Source organism: Ictalurus punctatus, chromosome 5 (assembly GCF_001660625.3).
Source record: "Ictalurus punctatus breed USDA103 chromosome 5, Coco_2.0, whole genome shotgun sequence".
NCBI classification, from domain to species: domain Eukaryota; kingdom Metazoa; phylum Chordata; class Actinopteri; order Siluriformes; family Ictaluridae; genus Ictalurus; species Ictalurus punctatus.
This window is the reverse complement of record NC_030420.2, coordinates 29189519-29211570: the sequence shown is the minus strand read 5'-3', so window position 1 is coordinate 29211570 and position 22052 is coordinate 29189519. Positions and strand designations below refer to the sequence as shown.

The 22052-nt window shown below is 39.4% G+C and overlaps 1 protein-coding gene across 1 annotated transcript in view; it reads left to right on the top strand.

The window, feature by feature from the left end:
• Positions 1-22052, top strand: part of fibcd1a (fibrinogen C domain containing 1a) — a 92018-nt gene that overhangs the window by 57542 nt on the left and 12424 nt on the right. Inside the window, exon 5 of the mRNA XM_047155720.2 lies at positions 10289-10385. Coding sequence (XP_047011676.1) covers positions 10289-10385 — 97 coding nt within the window. The remainder of the gene's footprint in view (positions 1-10288; positions 10386-22052) is intronic.

Genomic DNA, 22052 nt, shown 5'->3' with positions numbered 1-22052 from the left:
AGCCACCTGCTTATTTTGCATAGCTCCATCCCTGAGATGGTCTTTTGTGGGGTTTTTCTCGTTGTCTCATAGCTATTATTATTGTTTATTGTTATTCCTGGGGTGTTCTTGTTATTGCCTTCAACTGGTCACGCCACTAAAATGTTAACATCAGTACCAAAAGTACACTCATAGAAAAGTTTTTCAAGGGTTCTTTGGATGGTTAAAAAGGCAAACCCATTTAAACAGGCACTATTTCTGAAAGGATAACCCAAAAGGGACAAACCAAAGTACCATTTAATGCATCTGAAGGAACTGTATAATCCTCTTGAGAGAAGTGTACTTAGTTATGGGCTACATTTTGCTACAAGTTGCTTCGACACAAATAAAACATGGGGAAAACGCTTAGTCCATCTTCAGATACTGCATGCCGTAAGAATATCCGCAGTGCCCATTTATGTGCATGTAGAGTTAAGCATCCTGTGAAAAAGTGGTGAGGAGACATAGCGAGTATCTGCAAAGTTGTTTTCCCCAGATACTATCTGTATAATCCTTGATTACCCAACTGGCTTTTATTGATTTGCTGGTGACAGAGTTGCTCAAGTCCAATCCCATGATTCAGTGTGAAGCATATTTGTAGGTGTTAAATTGTTGATGGGCTGCAGATGGTCCCAGTGATTTCCACTCCCCACTTTTCCCAGTCTCATTTAATTGGACAGATTGCATAATACATGAGTAACCAGTATTTACAAATTATACTGAAGATAAATAACACACGAGTCCTATGTATGTCAAGTCCTTTTTGGAGGTTTGTGGCTTGTAAGCGAAATCATGTATGGGAATGCTGTAATGGAATGGACAGCAAATGCAATCTGAGTAATAATGCTATGAGGTTTGGAGCAATGATCAGTAGAGAGAGCAGGGGAGTGTAGAAAGCTTTATCTCTTCTAAAGATCATATATGTGGAGACGTTGTATGGACCAGATAAACACTCTCCAAGAACTGAAGGCAAATGAGCTAGTTAAAATTCTCACCTTATGTCAGCATCCATAAGATGCTTCAGAAATTCAGAAAAGAGCTCATTTCCTACTCTGGATTAAGGCCCTGATCTGGTTATTAGGGAAAATGGAAGTATAATATGTGGAATGACTTTGCATTTCTGTGCATGAATTTTAATTTCTCAGCCATATGTGCGGCTTTTATATCAAACAAAAAATTGAAGTATAACTTTTTCATGTGCTTTTTAGTGTAAATATTGCCGTTTTATTCATACAAAGACTTGGGGTGTTTAATTAAATAGAATTGGGAACTAAATTTGGAAAAGCATTCATTCATTCTTTCATTCGTCTTCAATAACCTCCTTATCCTGATTGGGTTTATACTGGATCCAGGGCCGTTCCCAGGAACAGTTGGCGTGGAAACACCATGTACACAGTTATTCGCACAGGAGAGCAGTTTACCAGAACCAGTCCATATTGCAACATGTTCTTGGAGGTGCTAGGAAACAGAACATGCAAATACTCCAAACATAGAGTAACCTGTGCCTATAGCGATACTACCTGTTGCCATTCCAGTGTTCAGAATGATAAATGAAATTATATTACAACTTATATGCATTTGCATTGGCACACTCTACTGAAGCATTTGAAATGTCATTAGCTCCAGCTAGAATGGCATCACATTTGACATGTAAATACAGTGCCCTCCACTAATATTGGCACCCTTGGTAAATATGAGCAAAGAAGGCTCCATATGGAGGAATGGTCTCAGATCCCTTGCCATGTATTCGCCAACCTCATCAGACATTATAGGAGAAGACTCAAAGCTGTTATCCTGGCAAAGGGAGTAAAACGGAGACAAAGTATTGTCCTTAAGGGTGCCAATAATTTTTGGAAGGAAGATTGGACAAGCGTAAGGATCTCAGCGACTTTGACAAAGGCCAAATTGTGATGGCTAGACAACTTGGTCAGATATTTCTCCAAAACAGCAGGTCTTGTGGGGTGTTCCCAGTAAACAGTGGTTAGCAGATACCAAAAGTGGTCCAAGGAAGGACAACCGGTGAACTGGTGATAGGGTCATGGGCTCCCAAAGCTCACTGATGTGCATGGAGAGTGAAGGTCTGGTCTGATCCCATAGAAGAGCTACTATAGTACAAATTGCTAATAAATTGCTGTTAATGCTGGTTATGATAGAAAGGTGTCAGAACACACAGTGCATCACAGCTTGCTGTGTATGGGGATACGTAGCCGCAGAGCAGGCAGAGAGCCCATGTTGAGCCCTGTCCACCGCCGAAAAAACACCTACAATGGGCACGTGAGCATCAGAACTGGACCATGGAGCAATTTTTTTTTTTACATCATGTGGACGGCCGAGTGCATGTGCGTTGCCTACCTGGGGAAGAGATGGCACCAAGATGCACTAATGGGAAGAAGGCAAGCCATGTGATGCCCTGGGCAATGTTCTGCTGGGAAACCTCGGGTCCTGGCATTCATGTGAATGTTACTTTGACACGTACCACCTACCTAACCATTGTTGCAGACCAAGTACACTCCTTCACGACAGTGGTATTCCATAATGGCAGTGGTGTCTTTCAGCAGGATAACGCTCCCTGCCACACTGGAAAAATGTTCAGGAATGGTTTGAGGAGTTCAAGATGTTGAATTGGCCTCCAAATTCTCCAGATCTAAATCCGATCAAGGATGTGCTGGACAAGCAAGTCTGATTCATAGAGGCCCCACTTCTTACAGGACTTCAAGGATCTGCTGCTAATGTTGTAGTGCCAGATACCACAGCACACCTTCAGAGGTCTTGTGGAGTCCATGGCTCTACAGGTCAGAGCTGTTTTGGCGGGACAAGGGGGATCTACCCAATATTAGGCAGGTGGTTTTAATGCTATGGCTGATCTGTGTACACTTAGGTGGTGCTCCTCTTAGGGATCTCACACAAAATTTAATCCAGAATATAAGCATTGGTACATTCTTCAACATAAAGTCCAACAACAAAAAAGAACTAAATTCTTGTTGCCACCTCTCTCTCTCTCTCTCTCTCTCTCTCTCTCTCTCTCTCATTTTGGTCCAGATGGATCTTGGCATGCTGTCTTTGGCTTTAATTCAGTGCTGTTGGATCTCCGTGATATTGTCATTGTGTTTACATGCACACTAATAATCCGATAATTATTAGATTTTTGGCAGATACCAAATTATCAAGTGTGCATGTCAACAGTACACTGTACAATGATATCTTTAGCCTAGTAATTGACTCATTCAGCATGTTTATCCCATTAATCTTATTTTTTATTTTTTGTCTTTATCTGTGCATATGCACAAACAAATAGCTGTTCGTCTTTGAATCAAATATATATATATATACAGATGGAAGACAGGTAATTTATTTATTTATTTTTTATTATAACTGCATACCTTGGAGTTTTATTTCTTAAGTTAAAAAAGTGAAACATGCTTTAATCAACGCTACTACTCTAATTGGTTGATAAAATAGTTTATAGTAATGCCTTCTTTATTTGTAGACAAAATTAATCCGATTATTGACTGACCCAGATTTTGCTATTATCTGATTACTTAAGTGTATGTAAATTCATTCATTCATTCTTCAAATTATTGTCTTTATTTTTATTTTTTTTAAATCAGATTATATATTAGGGACGCACGGTGGCTTAGTGGTTTGCACGTACGCCTCACACCTCCAGGGTTGGGGGTTCGATTCCCACCGTGGCCCTGTGTGTGCGGAGTTTGCATGTTCTCCCAGTGCTACGGGGGTTTCCTCCGGGTACTCCGGTTTCCTCCCCCAGTCCAGAGACATGCACAGTAGGCTGATTGGCATGTCTAAACTGTCCGTAGTGTATGAATGGGTGTGTATGTGATTGTGTCCTGTGATGGATTGGCACCCTGTCCTGGGTGTACCCCGCCTCGTGCCCCATGCTCCCTGGGATAGGCTCCAGGTTTCCCCGTGACCCTGAAGAAGGATAAGCGGTATAGAAGATGGATGGATGAACATGATATATTTTGTATTTTGAAAATACACTCACTGAGCAATCACTGGTGTAGAACAATTTTCAAGAGAAATAAAGAGAGTCTGGTGAGAGAACAACTGTTTATAGCTGCTATAACGTAATTCATAATAGGAACACACGTAACTCATGGTTAAATGTATTTATAAATGGATAAAAAGAATCATCAGTAGCATGATGTGCATAATAAGCTGTATATATATATATATACACACATATATATGAAAAGTCAAATGCATATAATGATGTAGCGTATTTTCCAGAAGCATTGTATCACAATGCATGAAGAAAATATTCTTATTAAGTGGCATGTCATTATTTTTGCCTTATTGTACTAATTTAGCACTTCCATAATATTGTGCTTATTTGTGTTGCAGTCTTACAAAAAAAATTTATTCTGTTGATGAACAGATTTCATAAAGACAGAACGCATATATTTATAATAAATGAGAATGCAGTAACTGGGATTAAGAATGCCGACTATACAATGTTTTATAGAGCTTTAAAGGATTTCTAAAGATTAGACAGCCCTGAATTCTAACAAAAAATCGACTGCTCTGCAATTTGGTGCATTGAACGGTCGAAAAACTGCTTCAATAGCAATGTGCATCGGTTTATTCGTTTGTATTTGTCTCTATGCTGTGATGTCTGTGGATTAGAGAGCTGCAGAGGAGATGCCGTGGATTCCATCGTTGAAAAGCTCTGTCTTTGTGGCAGATCGCTGTCATTGATGGAGCTGCGTAATTTGGACTGTGCGAGGAACGACAGAGAGGCTGCAAATTGGAAAGCAAACACAGGCTTTAAAGCAATACTTTCACTCTGCTACCTAACTGTCCTTTTCTCATCACATCTGTACAGAATTGACAGAGTTTAGGGCTATGAAATCTTTGCTCCCTTAATGGACTAGATCGATCGCTGTAGTCTCTGAGTGTCTTTGTTGTGCACTTTTGAAGCACTCAGGTTGCAAAGATGTGGTTTGGGGCTTCCTCATTGCCCTATCCTCAAATTGCTCCGGAACCCCCGGTTTGTCCTCAAATTGCTCCGTAACACCAGAAGAGGTGGAGCTGAGATGATTGACAGTCCTTAGCAAGTGTGTCTTGCCTTCACTGCTCATGAATGGTGCCTCAAATGATGGATTTGCTCAAATGCTGGATTTTGCTGCAGCTTTTTTCAAAATTTGCTTAGTAGAGCAGAGTTGTTGTTTTTTGTTGTTGTAGAAGACTACTTGGCGAAATTACAATTGCACAAAATTATCTCACAGTCATGGTTGTTGCTAAATGGATCTTTTATCTGTTCTCATGTTCGATGCACGTGAATCAAAGAGGGCTTTGTCTGAACATGCATTGTGATGATGTCACATGACACGTCTTGGCCCAAATCTGTGTACACTCTGCGGAGTTTGCTTGATTTTACATTCATTTCTGCGACTGCAAAATCGCGAAATCCTCGAGGGACTGAATAACGGGTTTCATGTATGGAACAAGTGAGGGATGTGAAGTTGTTAAGCACTGTACACCTTCTTCCTTTCTTGTATTTAGAATAAACACTGGAATAAACACTACGGTGCATACTGTTATAGGAAAATAAACAATGATACAGTTGTTCGCTCACTAGCCCCCCCCCCCCCCCCCCCCCCTAAATGTAATAATACAAAAAATGCAGCGTGTTACTGCGTACTGTATGTTAGCATACTGTATGTTACTGAGAAACTAGAAAGTCCTGAAGATGCTCCCTTGACTGTAAACTTACTGACACAAGAGACTCCTTCCATCAATGTAAAATAAACATAAAAAACTTGTTGTTGTTTTTTTTTGTTAAATAGCAAAATCTGTTTATTATTCACCTTCGATTATGTGGACCTATACAAGTCCCAGTGTTAGTTGTTACTACAGAAATGATAATGTGTTAAAAATGAGTGCATACATATTAATCTGCGAATTTCCTTGCAGCTGGAACAAGTGTCAAAGCTGCTGATGAACCTTTTGACCAATCACGTTTGAGAATACCGTAGCACTGTGATGTAATAGTTCATATTATTTGGTACAAGGTCGTCCGTCTGTGTTAAAGCCTTTAGACAAAAGTGAGCGGGAGTACATGGCAACACAGTGTGATCTGCTGCTGAAGCTCATCTGAGCTGAAGGACTAGTGTCAGCTATTGTGTGCTCCGCTGCCAGTGGACATTCATTACAGGGAGAGAAATTGCTTTGTGGACACACTGTGTGAAGGCTGAAGCAGATTTATGGTGGATATGAAGAGAAACTTGAGGAAGGAAATAACACACACCCACGCCCACTCCATCTAATGCCATTATAATGTGTGTGTGTATGTGTGTGTGTGTGTGTGTGTGTGTGTGTGTGTGTGTGTGTGTGTGTGTGTGTATGCGGTCCCCCCCCTTTTACTCTGTACATGAGACGATACAGTCAGCAGGTTTGCTGAGTAGATAAAGCTACACCTTTCTATCACGGCCAATTTCTCATTTCTCTATCTCTCAGAGTCAGGAGTTCCCAAAGCTTTGTTTCATATACTGTAGCATTTAAATGTGTTTTAAATGGAAGCAAGTCTAACAAGGTCCTGTTGAGAATTTTCATATCCGTCCATGTGAAATATTTATTAAAGGCACAAGAAATCCCTTGTTTTTAACTGTCTAAATTTATACTCTAGGTGCAATAAAGATTTCGAGCTCTTCCTACAGTACTTAAAGGTGACTCGCTAAGTAGCTACAGGGATTATTGTGAATAATTAAAGCTCTTTGGATGCTTTGTGGATTGAAGAAGGATTGAAAGAGGGGATTTATTTTGAATCGAAGCACAGCCATTCATTTTAAATGCGGCCCCGAGCACCGGCATGGAGCGCTCGCATGTTTTATTAAGAGTTGCGCTGTGTTTTCCAAGATGTCTTGCCTGAAAGGTGCAGCTCCCAGGCCTTACTGTGGGATCTGGGTTATACGCTGCATATCTTCACAGATAAAAAATGCCTTCAGGTATCCCATAGCTAAACCACACTAATGGCGAAGCTTTACTTTGAAATGAATGCCAGGTGACATGGAAGCTGTCGATCTCTGACACACACACACACACCCAAGGAGACAATGTTATTATTTCTAATTCAAACCAGAGGATGTGTCTAGATCGGTGTGCATTCATTTTTCTGTAGTTTCAAAAAGGAAGATTAGTGCCATGGGGAAGCATCTCCCAAGGCAGTTTTTTGTGTGTCTGTATGTACATTTTGTTATTGCCAAGCACATGAGGAGAACACTATTCGCTCCTCTTTTAAATTGGTAGCCATGTTCTGTTTTTTTTTACTTTCCTGACATTTCCAACAGTCATTGATTCACTCCTTGCTTGTTCATTCATCTTCTATAAGGGCGTCAACAGTCGATTATTGCCTAAATTATGCTTTGAATTCTGCCCAGGTCTTACCTTCACACCCTCACAAATGACTAGTAGCACTTATAATTTACAGCTCACTGGGCAAATATTTCTGAATGAAGTGATGTATCCTTGCATTATTGTTTCTTATTGATCAGTAATGTCTTGTTGAAAAGAAGCTTCCTATAACATTCCTAAATTCCTTCTCTTTTTAGATCTACGCAATCTTTCTGAATTCTCGTATCTGATTCATCAGACGATGTCAGATTTATATAACAGCAACTCTGACGGTAATACTGGCTTTAATTCAAATCACAGCGAAATATGTAATCGTTTCTATAGTAACACCAATTCGCAGGGATATGTATGGTGGATATTTCATATAATCTTAGTCTATTGATAAACCAGTTATTAAATGTGTTATTGTTTTGCGTTTGAGTTTAATGATCGATATGGTGACGTTTTCTGTCAGGAGATGTTTATTTAGCATTTTTGGAAGAAGTATACAGTGTCAGCTCTTGGTTAGTTTCAGGAGGTGAAACTATTCTTTTTAGAGGATGTTGGATTTGCAGTCTCCTCTATAATAAGCTACATTTTCTCTCTTATTAACTTCAGTAAGGGTAAGGGTAGTGATAATATGGCTAAATGGCATTGCAATGAGAGAGAGGCCCAAAGCTGGCTCACATTGGCTTGATTGCTTTTCAGCATTTTTTCATGGAAGGAACAGGAGAGAGGGCTGATTGAGCATTAAAATAGATGCTCCTTTAGATGCTCTGTATTACTTTCATCAAACTGTAAGCAGTGTTTCATTTTTCTTGTGGTGCAGCCAGCATTACTTTTCATCAGTAGGCAAGGTCAAAGTCCTGTTAAAAAAAAAAGCACAGCTTTAGATTTGACCAATCAGACTGAACAGTGAGTCATCTGTTTGTTTGCAAAGAGAGATGGAGAATTGTATTGGTGCATTATTGGTTGCCGTGCAGTATCTAATTCTTATCCTCAATAATGAAGAGTATTAAAGCACTGAATGATTCTCATCCTCAATAGAGTACAGTATCAGGACTGTGAGCAATTGTAATCCTCAATAAAGAACACGATCAGCACCTTGATGAATTCTCATTTTGACTCACTTTGAATGATTCTATTTCTTAATAAAGTACGGCATTATTTATCAGTGCTATCTGTTACTATCTCGTGCGGTGCACTGTCAGGAGGTTTGGTAAATGGTCTGTACTTATATAGCGCTTTTATCTAAAGCGCTTTACACTGTGTCTCATTCACCCATTCACACACACACTCACACACCAATAGTAGCAGAGCTGCCATGCAAGACGCTAATTTGCCATCAGGAGCAACTTGGGGTTCAGTGTCTTGCCCAAGGACACTTCGGTATGTAGGGTCATGTGGGCCGGGAATGAAACCGCCAACCCTACAATTAGTGGACAAACCGCTCTACCACCTGAGTCATAGCTGCCCCATTTAACAAACCTTCATAATGGCTTTGATATTCAGAATCCATAGAACTGAAGGTTATGTATGTAAGTGGAGTACCACCAGGCTACCTGAGTCGCTCAGGTTTACACGAATCGACCAGTGCAACAAGTGGGGAACTTTTTGATAGGCTACCAATGTAGGAACAGAATTCAAAATTTGTGAAACTTTATCACTTCATATCAATATCAATAAATGAAGGCAAATAAGACAGGCAGTACAGTTAGGACAAATGAAACGCAATAGGTTATTTGCATTACTGAATCATTTAGTGAACACCACGCTTACGAGGTGCTCTTTTACCAATTAATCATCAATTTGTTGGCTTCAGCTCTCTGAGTTTTTTCTTTTATGAGGTTTCGTAGGTTTCACTAGCTGCATAAATGAACATATTTAGTAGGCAGTTACTTGCATAAGCATGTGAGTATGAAATGTTTTTGTAAATCTGCAAAATTTACTAAAAGATTGAGAATGTTTTAATATACAAATTTGGACCATTTTGTTACTTGTGATAATGACAGCACATTTGTAAAATCTGGAAGTGTAAAAATACACTCCGGTCATGATTAGATCAGATACACGGTACTGGCTGCACAATTCGCTTGGATTTGATTCTCAGAATATTTCTAACAAAATTTGAGTGAAGACAAATTATGACTGAAAAGACTACTTTTATATATATATATATATATATATATATATATATATATATATATATATATATATATATATATATATATATATCTGTATCATAAACAATGCAAAACAATGTGCATTGTGTCTATATCAAACTAAATCATTCAAAAATTGCTATGAACAGAGATTTAATATTGTACGCATATTAAATAATATGTAAGCAAAAATGTACTACTGATTGACAATATCTTAAAAATAAATACATTTATAAATGCTCTCTGTTACCTGGGGGAAACGATTGATTGAAACATCTAAGGCATAATATTAACCTGTAGTAGAGCTCCAAAATCAGCTAAAATGACCGGCTTCCGTGATCGCTTTCTTGAGCTGGTGTTCTTTGAAAGCTACTGAAGAGTTATTTTTAATGCTCAAAACGTTGTCATGAAATCCTATATCATGTAATATGTGTAGGGTGTCGTCATCCAGAGCTATCCGGCCCAGCGTGCTCTCTATACATTTTAACTCTATGGGTTTTGCAGATTGGGACCTCTGGTGTTCAAACAGTGCAATTGCACTAGATGCATAATAAATACCGCCTCTAGTGAAAACGTACATATAAATATCTTGTTGGGTAATCATTTCATCGTAACAGATTTTTTTTCTTTCAAATGTACATAGTCAAACATCAGATTTATTTGCTTATTAATGCTGTATGTCACAGTGGGGCTGCCCTCGTTAAATAAAGATGAAAATTTCTAATGTTTTTGCCTTCCTTATTTATGTCCCTCAGGTGTTTCAGCGCAGAGAGGATGGTTCTGTAAATTTCTTCAGGGACTGGGCCGCGTATCGAGAGGGCTTCGGGAAGATCACAGGGGAACACTGGCTCGGTAAGGCATTGTTTTATTACATTCTACATATTACAAAGTTATTCTATTTTACATATTACGAAGTTAGCTTCAGTCCAAATGTAATTATTGGCTGGAGTTCATTATCAGCAATCATACCTTAAAAGTTAAAGGCTGAAGCAGGTCTTGTTAACTTCCTGTCATGTCGTGGCTGGTACCATTACCGTTAATTAAAAATAATGATGTTAGAGAACAACAGACTGAATAAATGGCTACTGATGACACACCCAAAACAAATTGCCTGATATTTCCATCCCTGATGTATTGTAGATAATTAAGAAAAGAGTAACTTGGTATAGAATATTGTGATGCACAGTAACACCATTTTTATGCCATTTTTATATGGCAGAAACAGGTGGTGGTGTGTGCAGGGATAGACGTGAAGACAGATGAGATACTTCAGAAGGCAGAGGTGCAAAAACTGTCTTTTACAGTCTTCCCTGAAAATATATTCCTTTCACTTTCTTGCACAAATGTGTGTGTGTGTGTGTGTGTTTCTGATTATCTGTTACTATCAGATACATCTAATATATGCAAGATTAATAGTATTTTCTTTAATTTTCTGCAAGGGTGCCTCCATTTTATGAGGACCACAATTTGGAGAAAGTCACACATTGACAGATTCTGATGCAAAATGGTTCTGTTTCAGGGACGAATCCAGTTTCTTTTTTATTCTGCAAAGTTCCAGGGAAACACGTGCACATTTTCTTAAGACTAAGGCACCAATAATGTGGAATGACAGGTCTGTCACTGAATGTCACTATTGAATGATATTTCCTGCAGCAGGTTATAAAGAAGCCTGGCATCTGACACTGACCCCAAGTCTGCGAAACTAACTGATATTTGTTTGGATGTCCAATAATACGCTCCCTGCCATGGGCTAAAGAACCCAATGGTTCTGCATGATGGTGGAGCTCTAGGATCTGACTGCTGTTTATGATGATGAGTCTGGAGCTCCTCTGATCTCTGATCAATAAGACACAAAGAAGCTGAACGCAATTAACCTATGAGTTCAAAGAGGTGAGCTGGAGGGGAGAAAATAAAGAGTACACAGTCATGAAGATAAGAAAGAGAGAGTGTAGAGGCCACGCTGCCCTCAGCAAAGACAAACTCACAGCAGAGCTGCAGCTCAGCTGTTGGACGGTTGAGAGAGATTGACAGTTGTAGTTGTACATAAGATTATAATAATAATAATAATAATAATAACGATATTTGAAAGATTCATCGATACTGGCACTGATACTGATACTGAAGTCAGTAACCTTCCCAGTATTCAGCAATCATGGGTGCCATGGTACATTGTATTTAACTGTTTTTGTTTATGTAATGAGCTCAGAGTGCTGTGAATTGTGCCATGACTCATGAGGAGACTTTGGGGAGTGAGGTGAAAGGACATGCATGTGTCACAGCGCTCAGTGCTCGCAGAACTGAAGTGCTCTCACACACAATAGTTTCTCAGCATGAACACATTGCTCTACTCTTATCAGATAGGATTGGAGGATTTTTTTTACAAACACAAATCAGCACAGTATCGGACCAGTACCTGATTTCCAGTATCGGTATTGATGCATCCCTAATAACACTACTACTACTACTACTACTACTACTACTACTACTACTACTACTACTACTACTACTACTACTACTACTACTACTACTACTACTACTACTACTAATAATAATAATAATAATAATGGCAATGGTAGCTCAGTGGTTAAGGCAGTGGACTCCCGATCGGACAGTCGTGAATTCAAACCACAGCACTACCAACCTGCCACTGCTGGGACCTTGAGCAACCCCCGTAACCCCCTTAACCCTCAACTGCTCAGTATAAAACGAGATAAAATGTAAGTCGCTCTGAATAAGGGCGTCCGCCAAAAACGCCATAAATGTAATAAAGTTTAGATGATACATTATATGCTAATAAATAACAATAATACTAGGAGTGTAAACCTTCACACAATACAATATGATATTAGTAGTCTTTAATCAGTATCTGTTGATGCAGAGAAGGACTATTTTACGTATCAGAGTTATAAATGAGTCACTTTGCTCGCCTGTTTACACATCAGTTTAAAAATATGACATATTTTTTACACACCAGTTGTCTGTCACATAGACATACTCAATAGGTTTGACAGAGCTAAGTGGATGTCGTTGTAAAAACTCACACACAGAGCTCTCAAACAAACAGTTCTCAAACACATAGCTGCTAAACTGTTAGGTTTTTTTAAGGATCTTGGAGATAACGGTGAAGCGTGATATTGCTCTGTAATTTAATCATTTACGGTAGACTAGTTTAGGTTTCTTATTTAATGAGTTGGTCATTGTTAGTTTAAAAGTTTTTAGTTATTCTGAGGAGGAGATTCGTTGCATGTCCCTGATCTTTCCTTATCTGGAAAGATGAAAAGACATTCTTTAATGCTTGTAATCTGAAACCTGGTCCATTATCCTGAAATCCAGGGCAGTCCTGAATCAGAAGGCTTTGAATTCATCTACACACCTGTGACAAACCACTTGACAAGGTCAGATGTTGTTGAATTGTTGCCTCTGTTTCCAATTGAACCCAATCCAAGGAGATGTATCTTATCATTTATCACTTGGTAGCTCAGTGGTTGGACATCTGACCGTAAGGTTGTGAGTTCAAATCCCAGCACTACCAAGCTGCCACTCTTGGGCCCTTGAGCAAGGCTCCTAATCCTCAACTGCTCAGTTGTATAAATGAGATATATGTAAGTCGCTCTGGATAAGGGTGTCTGCCAAATGCCATTAATGTAATGTAATGTAATGACTTTCTGTTTATAACTTTATGGTTAGAAATATCTTGTAGATAAAATGGTAACGGAGCTGCTTCAGCAGTTCCAAGTTGCTACAAGTGTTCATGCATTAATGAAGCTGATGGCACTTCACAGCATATTGTGCTGAAAGTGACACCTCGTCGCTTATTAGCGACTTTGCTGAATATCCAGTAGCGCCTCATCAGTGGTCCTCGCACCCTCCTTGTACGATTAAACAACAACATTCAGCAGTGTGATTTTATTATGCACTGTGAATACGCACTAGATCTTCTCAGAGTCTTTATTGTCAGTTATATGGGTTTGTGAATTTTTAGATTATAAAGGTGCCTTAGATGAAGTCAATTACAGTGATGTAAATAAACCTGGGTTGAATGTGACTAGAAGAAATAAGCCATCCATTCCAGGGGTGGAGAAATCATAATTTCCTTCGCTAGCCCAAGTGAAAGCACTAATGTACTGTGCAGTTCCATGGTATGCTTGCACAGAAGGCTAATTAACTAGGCTGAAAAACTGAATTATGTGTATTAATACAGACTATACAAAATTAGCAAGTGAATGCCTGGATGAGGCGACTTTATGTAGCCATAGCCTTTATCCTCTCCTGATGAAGACGTTAACAATTGCGATCTCGAACACAAAGTGAGAAAGAGACTTTGGGTGGTATTTCTGCTGTGAGCTGTAGCGTTCTCTTATCAAATGTTATGTGAGGTAGCGTCGCAATTTTTGCTTGATGAACTGTTTTTAAATGTGCGGTGAGTGTTGTGCTGGCATTAGTGACACAGTATGTAATAATGTTTTCAGACAAAACACAACTGAATACTTCAGACAAAACACACCTGCACAATGTAAGCAGAACACACCTGCACACTTCAGACAAAACACACCTGCACAATGTAAGCAGAACACACCTGCACACTTCAGACAAAACACACTTGCACAAAAAAACACACCTGCACACTTCAGACAAAACACACCTGCACAATGTAAGCAAAACACAACTGCACACTTTAGACAAAACACACCTGCACAAAAAAACAGACCTGCACACTTCAGACAAAATAGACCTGCACACTTCAGACAAAACACACCTGCACAATGTAAGCAAAACACAACTGCACACTTCAGACAAAACACACCTGCACACTTCAGACAAAACACACCTGCACAATGTAAGCAAAACACACCTGAACACTTCAGACAAAGCACACCTGCACAATGTAAGCAAAACACACCTGCACATTTCAGACAAAACACACCTGCACAATGTAAGCAAAACACACCTGAACACTTCAGACAAAACACACCTGCACACTTCAGACAAAACACACCTGCACATTTCAGACAAAACACACCTGCACAATGTAAGCAAAACACACCTGCACACTTCAGACAAAACACACCTGCACAGTGTAAGCAAAACACACCTGCACACTTCAGACAAAACACAACTGCACACTTCAGACAAAACACACCTGCACAGTGTAAGCAAAACATACCTGCACATTTCAGACAAAACACACCTGCACACTTTAAAAAAAACAGACCTGCACACTTCAGATAATTGTTCCCACTAACAGCCAGTCCAGAGTATTCTTGTGGGATTTGGAAAAGAGTGGAGAGCATTTGAATAAACAAACATGATATTCAATAGAGAATTTTATTCTCCGGGAAGGATATCAGCGATCTCTGATGCCAGAACTTGTGCTTTCTCTCTCTCTCTCTCTCTCTCTGTCTGTCTGTCTCCCTCTCTTTCTCTCCATCCCCTCCTCCTCCTCTCCTATCTTCTGTTGAAGCACATGGTGTGATCATGTTTCTCCTCCTCTACCTCCTCTCCTGTCTGGTCGACTGAAATCCAGTTCCTGAGATGTACACAACACACTCTGCTGAAAAGCATGGCTACTCACTGTACGCATCTTCTACTCTCTGTTCTCTTCTTCCCCATATCTGCATATCTCCTGCTGTCTGTTTTATTCCGTCTCTTCTTTTATGTGTGTGAGGGTGTTTGTGAAGTTTTGTGTTATGACATTTCACAATTGCTTACTTTCAAACAGCTGGCTGCTATTGAACGACTTCCTTTATATTTCACAGCCTTGCATTTTCAAAGAACAGCTAGAATCTTTTGTCACTCATGTGGAGGTGCAAGTGTGACAAGCAGAGCGTGTTAATACAGCCTGAATATATTAGACGCATAATATACGGTCCCTGGCATTGTTGTCTGAATCACATGAGGGAGGGAGAATTCATTAGACAATTCTAGTGGAAAATTTACATCTGCACACCTTAAAACAAAGACACTTGCACAGCTCTAACAGTGCACGAATGAACACCTAAGGCACATACAAAGATACTCACCTCAGACAAAACACACATACGTGCCTCAGATAAAACACACATACATGCCTCAGATAAAACACACCTGCACACCTCAAACTAAACATACATGCACACTGCAGACAAAAACTCCTACATACCTCAGACAAAACATACCTGCACACCTCAAACAAAACATGCCTGCACATCTCAAATGAAACATACCTGCACATCACAAACGAAACATACCTGCACACCTCAAATGAAACATACCCCTACACCTCAGACAAAACCCACATGCACATCTCAGACAAAGCATACCTGCACACCTCAAATGAAACACATGCACCCCTCAAATGAAACACATGCACCCCTCAGACAAAGCATACCTGCACACCTCAAATGAAACACACCTGCACGCCTCAAACGAAACACAACAACAAACCTAGAAAATACTGCACACCAAAACACACCTTCAGACTGAGATGGAACAGTGTGAGTCAGAATGCAATTCAAGCAGGTTTTTATTGTCATCCCAACCATATCCATGTATACAGTGTGAAGTGTATAGTTTGTAGTAAGCATAAAGTTTAGAAGACAGCGGTCAGTGAGTACAGTCCAAGTAAGGGATGTGAATAATCGTGGTGATTGGCAGGTTTTGAGGAGCCTGACCACCCAAGGTGAGAAGCTGTTACAGAATCTAGCAGTAATAGCCCAGAAAATCTGGTATCTTTTGCCAGACAGCAAGGGGGTACAGAGTGGGGGTGGGGTATTAGCGAGATCATTAGTAATAGCTTAAGAGAAATTAGGTTTTGTCTTGCTAATCACGCTGATTACACCTAATGCAAGAATGAATAATTTTATAATGAATACTTGGCTGTTGATTATTGATTTAGCAGAAAAGTATAACGAGAAAGGGGTGTCATTTGGCCTCTCCTGCGTGTTTTCGAAGTTGATTGAAGGACATTTTATTTGACAATTATGGTTAATATTGGCCCTGAAGTCATGCAGTTTTCATCAAATGTTTAGCTAATAAACATGTACAATAAAATCTGAACCTTCATATTGTTAACCTTGGTTAAACTGCCCAGTGAAACCTCCATCCATCCATCCATCCATCCATCTTCTATACCGCTTTATCCTTTTCAGGGTCACGGGAAACCTGGAGCCTATCCCAGGGAGCATCGGGAATAAGGCGGGGTACACCCTGGACAGGGTGCCAATCCATCACAGGGCACAATCACATACACACTCACACACCCATTCATACACTACGGACACTTTGGACACGCCAATCAGCCTACCATGCATGTCTTTGGACTGGGGGAGGAAACCGGAGTACCCGGAGGAAACCCCCGCAGCACGGGGAGAACATGCAAACTCCGCACACACAGGCCCACGGTGTGAATCAAACCCCCGACCCTGTAGGTGTGAGGCCCCCAGTGAAACCTGTCTGTCTGAATTATTGTTTGCATAGTGTGACTATCAGTGATATGTCAGTGTGAAGTTTACTGAGGCAAAACCAGAAAAGTGTCCATAGCAGGGGCCAAATCACAGTAGATTGGCTAAAGTGGAACAAATCTATAATCGTAAACCGAGGAAACAGGAGATACAAGACACACAAAACCACAGGCTGGTTTCATTGAAGGTATAAAGCATTGCGGTATTTTACAAGGATACACAGAAACACAGAGGATTTACACAAGCTAATGAGAGGGAAACAAGGCATAGTAGTCAGGGATGGGACTAATGACTGCTAAGCAACAAGTGCAAAATTGATGGACTTTTGGACTACTGAATGAAGAAGAGATGGATGGATGGAGTCAAATATTATACTTGTTGTTTTAATGTATACAGTAATATTTTGCTTATTTATTGACAGACAGAACACGTTAGGTCTCAGCTGACATTATATATGAGTCTTCTTGCTTTTGAGTCATTGTGTCATATCACAGCAAACCAGTGACTACATTTCCCATCCTGCACTGCGGCCTATAAACATGGACCACAATTCCCAGAACACTCACATTCATTCTAATCACGCATACCTGCATCCAATCTCACACACAATCACACCACAGTTTAAAAGGACTTTCGAGGCATTCACTCCTTGCAAAGTATTGAGTGTTGTCACCATACCAAGAATTTGTACCCTGTTCCTCGTTTTCTTTCATGTTCTGTGATCTTGTTACCAGTTTCTCGTTCGCGATTCTTGCCTCGCCTCTTTTATGCCTGTTTGCAGATCGCCTGACCCATTGCGTGTTTTTGACCACGCTGTTGTCTCATGATTTGGATTTGTCTGCCTGCTTCTCTTTATTAAAAGCTCTTATCTGTACTTGCATCTGTCCTCACCTCCATTACGTCCAAGATGTGACATATTGAGATATGGAGGTATTGATCAGTGGTGGTTGTGATTTTTACCATTGTAACCAAAAATAAATAAATAAAATAATAATAATAATAATATTAGTAAATCACTGACTCCATAGCTATGCTTCACGAATTCCATTGGATTACATAAATAATCCTGGAAGACGTCTGAGATCTTACTCCTTTTCTCCTCAATACCATTTATTACGTGAATATATTTTGATAAGTGCGAGACTCCATTCGAGCAGATAGAGAGAAAGCACGACAGTAATGCAGTCCCCAGTCAGTTGTCATGCACCGTGAACATATCAGTAGTTATAATGCGGTCTTTATCTGTGATCTATCTGCAATCCTGATCTTCCTGAATAAACCATGACCTCGTTCAGTATTCACAAAGCATATCATTAATCCTCACTCGTTTTTGTTTAAAGCCGCCCCTTTCTCCACTGGATAATACTAAGACACTCCACTTGAATTAACGTCCTCCAGTTTTATGCAGATACCAAGTATGTAAATAAATTTAAAAAAACATACTCGAATTTTTTTCTGCTCCAGTGGAAGTCTTTTTCTTTTTTTAATCCAGATGTTCTGTGGTGCTGTTCTCAAACCTCAACAGTACTTTATGCTGAGAAATGTGATATGTAAATTAAGTGAAAGCTTAGACCATGCAATACTTACCAAACATGATTCGGAAAAAAAAAACTCAAATTAGTTTAGTGTCAAGCTTATCCACCCAAGAACTGATTCTTATGTTTACAGGTCCAGATGCTGAGTGTCTTACTGTGAGATATGAGCTCTGTTTTGCAGGTAACTAGTTGCAGCCTGGTATTAGGATTAAAAAAAATAAAAAAAACTTTTTTTTTTTTCAAAAGGCAATTAATTTCATAGTCTGTGCTACCTTCTGGATGCACCACATGTCTGTCGGTCCCAGAGAGGCTATTTGGTTAGCTGGACGTGAAAGCAGTGATGAACGGTAATGTGTACGATGTGACGTTTTTTGAGGGAAAGAGCAGAAACCAGATGGAGAGGTTAAAACAGGTCAAAAAAGTTACATAGACAAGCTGACGGAATAATAAGATGCGAAGTATCTGACACTCTCAGAATTGCATGACATGACCAATATATTAAAAATGATACTTTTTAAAATCGTTGTTTCTATTACAAATGCATACTTTTTTTTTATGTATATGTCATACTAAATTGTATCAGAAATGAAAACAAAATCTAAGATAAAACAAAGGCAACCTGAGTAAACACAAAATGCAGTTTTTAAATAATAATGTTATTTATTGAGGCAAAAAAGTAGTAGGTGTGGGTGTGTCAAAGAGCTAATGTGTCTGTCAGTCACATGCCAGGTGTTCAGAGACCCCATACCAAGACCTGAGAGCTTACAGGCACAAAACTCTTTCCTCTAGAGAGAGAGAAGGTGTGTGTGTGTGTGTGTGTGTGTGCGTGTGTGCTGAGCTTTTATCACCTTTCTCTCCTCCTCTCCCTATTCATCGCTCTTCTCCCTGCCATTGTGTGACAGAGTGAGAGGAACACCTCCACATATGAGACACTTTTCCCAAAAGCTCTCCCGCGAGCAGCCACACAGACGGAGGACTGTGATTAAAAATTAATGACCCTGTTTTGTTGCATGGAGAGAAAAGGAGAGTAGAGCTGACTGTCTCGCTGCTCCTCTGCAAAACACGTACACACATCTTATTCAAAAAGAACAGTTTTATTCCTTAACACTGACACCCTGTAATGTAGACCAGGGGTACGCTAACTTTTTATAGTCACAGTGACGATTTTTTTTTTGGTTAAAAAAGGTAACGGATCTGTTCAGTACAGATTTATTTTACAAAAAAAAAAAAAAAAAAAATTAAACAAGTGTAAAATGATTTTTTAGCAATCTTTAGAGCAAGAGATTTTTTACTTATTACAATTTTAAAAACGTTTAAAAATATAATGTTTGAATAAACCTTGGTTAATGTATACGGCAAATATGCCAGCATGCACAGCGTAACGCGTGTAACTATGTATGCAAAATGTGTTTTACTTTAGGAAAATATAGTACAAAATGTGCATGAACAACTGATACAATCTAAATACCCTAACTGTAATTATTGTGATTACACCCAAACATTACGCTTTGATTCAGAAGATTATTACACAGTCTGATATGAGTGTGAGATTCTTGTGAGAATAAATTAGACCTCCAAACAAGTGAACTGTTTAAACATCAGCAACGTGTGTACCGTTCAAATATTTGCTACATTTGGATAATAAATCAATGGAGATGTGTATTCTTTTATTCAGGCAAACCCGAGGCTATGAGTGCTCTGGCTGGCTACGCTTGGGGCAAAGAGACCTGTATGATCTTCAAATACATTACCTTTATTTATCTATTTATCAAGGGTGTCCTGGCACATGGTACAATGAAATTAGGTCATATGTTATTGTCTAAAATGACAAAATGATGTTGAAATATAAAATGATACATTTGATAGGTCATTCATATTGTAGCACATTTATTTAGAATCACATGTTGATGTGTATACTGTAATGCATGCAGCAAAGCTGATAGAAGGTTAACCTCTTATGAATGTGGTTAAATAATGTTTTTGTCGATTGATATTATCAAGCAACAAACATCACGCTAAAAAACAAGGGAGATTTCATTCAACCCCATTCAAAATGCAAGTTGCAAGTAAAACTACAAACATTAAATCTGACTAAAGCTTACCCTTAGCTTTTTCTATAATTTCTCTTCTGGTAAACCCTTGAAATGTTAATCATGAGACTGTATTGGATGAAATATGGCCTTTTTTTTGGGTCTAATACAACTGAGATGTCAATACCAAGTTTTCCAATGAGCTAAATTGACTATATACGCTTTGGCACACTGGTTGGGTTTAAGTACACCTCCCTGTAACTTGTGGCAGTAAAACGTTTTTTTAAATAGTATCAATTTAATATATCAAAACGGATTACCAAAGTCAAACAAGAGGCGAGGAAAAATAGAGCAAGCAAGAAAGCTAGACTCTGACCTAACGTTATGAAAAGTATGATAAGGCTTCACAATGCTAAAAACAAACCGCAGGACATCCATAGACAAAAACTTCTCAAGGACTAACACAGAACAGGTGAACACAAGTAGCCAACAAACCGATGAAAGGACAGGGCAGAGACAGGACTAGGACAAAAAGCCAAAACAAGCACGAGTACATGGCATCTGCAAGTATGGGAACCGGGACATGAAGGAGGAAACCACGACATACGTACTGTATAGAGGCTTATTTAGCTTCAATTTCTGCATTTGACAAGAGAAAGCATAGAAAACATGGCACTTTTCAAGGACTTTTCAATAAAAAGTTTCATCTTAGAACTACTTAATATCACTCTTAAAACCTTGTCTGGATAAAACACTCATTCCAAGCTACGATAATTTGAAGACATACTATGTCTAATCTTGTTGATGTTGCAGATGAAATGATATGTTAATGGGTTTCCAAATGCAAGTAACCAGAAATACCTATTTCAAACTGCAACACTGCTAATACCAGTAAATGTCTTAAGACTTTACATTTTCCAAGTGTGGTTCATTATATACTGTAATAGTATAATTGTATATAATGGGTTATGGGATAGTCAGTGTCCCATAAAAAAAAATATCCCATCCCATATTACTGTATAGTGCTGTGAACAACCTTTTAAGAGCCGCCAAAATCCCCAATTAGCCCCCAAACCATTTAAGAGCCCCAAAAGAACGCCAATTAAAAATCCCTGTGTAACTTCACAGACGGGCAAGGAGGAGGCAGGAACGAAAACATAAAGTTTAATAATAAACAAAACTCAAATATAACATAAAGCACACGAACAGAACTGAAAAGTGCACATGTCTCTCTCTCCCCCTTTGGCGTTTCTAGACGGTCCTTTATCACTCTTTCCCACTGATTAGACGACTCAGTGCCAGGTGTGAGTGATCACAGCCTGGCTCCTCCCTCCTCCTCGTCACTCCTACACCCACTCCCACCCTTTCAGGAGGGCGTTCGTGCCCTTCTGGCTGCGTCCTTCGGCTGGCCGGCCCCAAATCCTGGGAGTGAAAGGAGAGATGAGGGAAGGAAGAGGGGAGAGAGAAGGAGCGAGCAGGAGAGACAGCAAGATGAAGAGAGATGAGAGAGAAAAA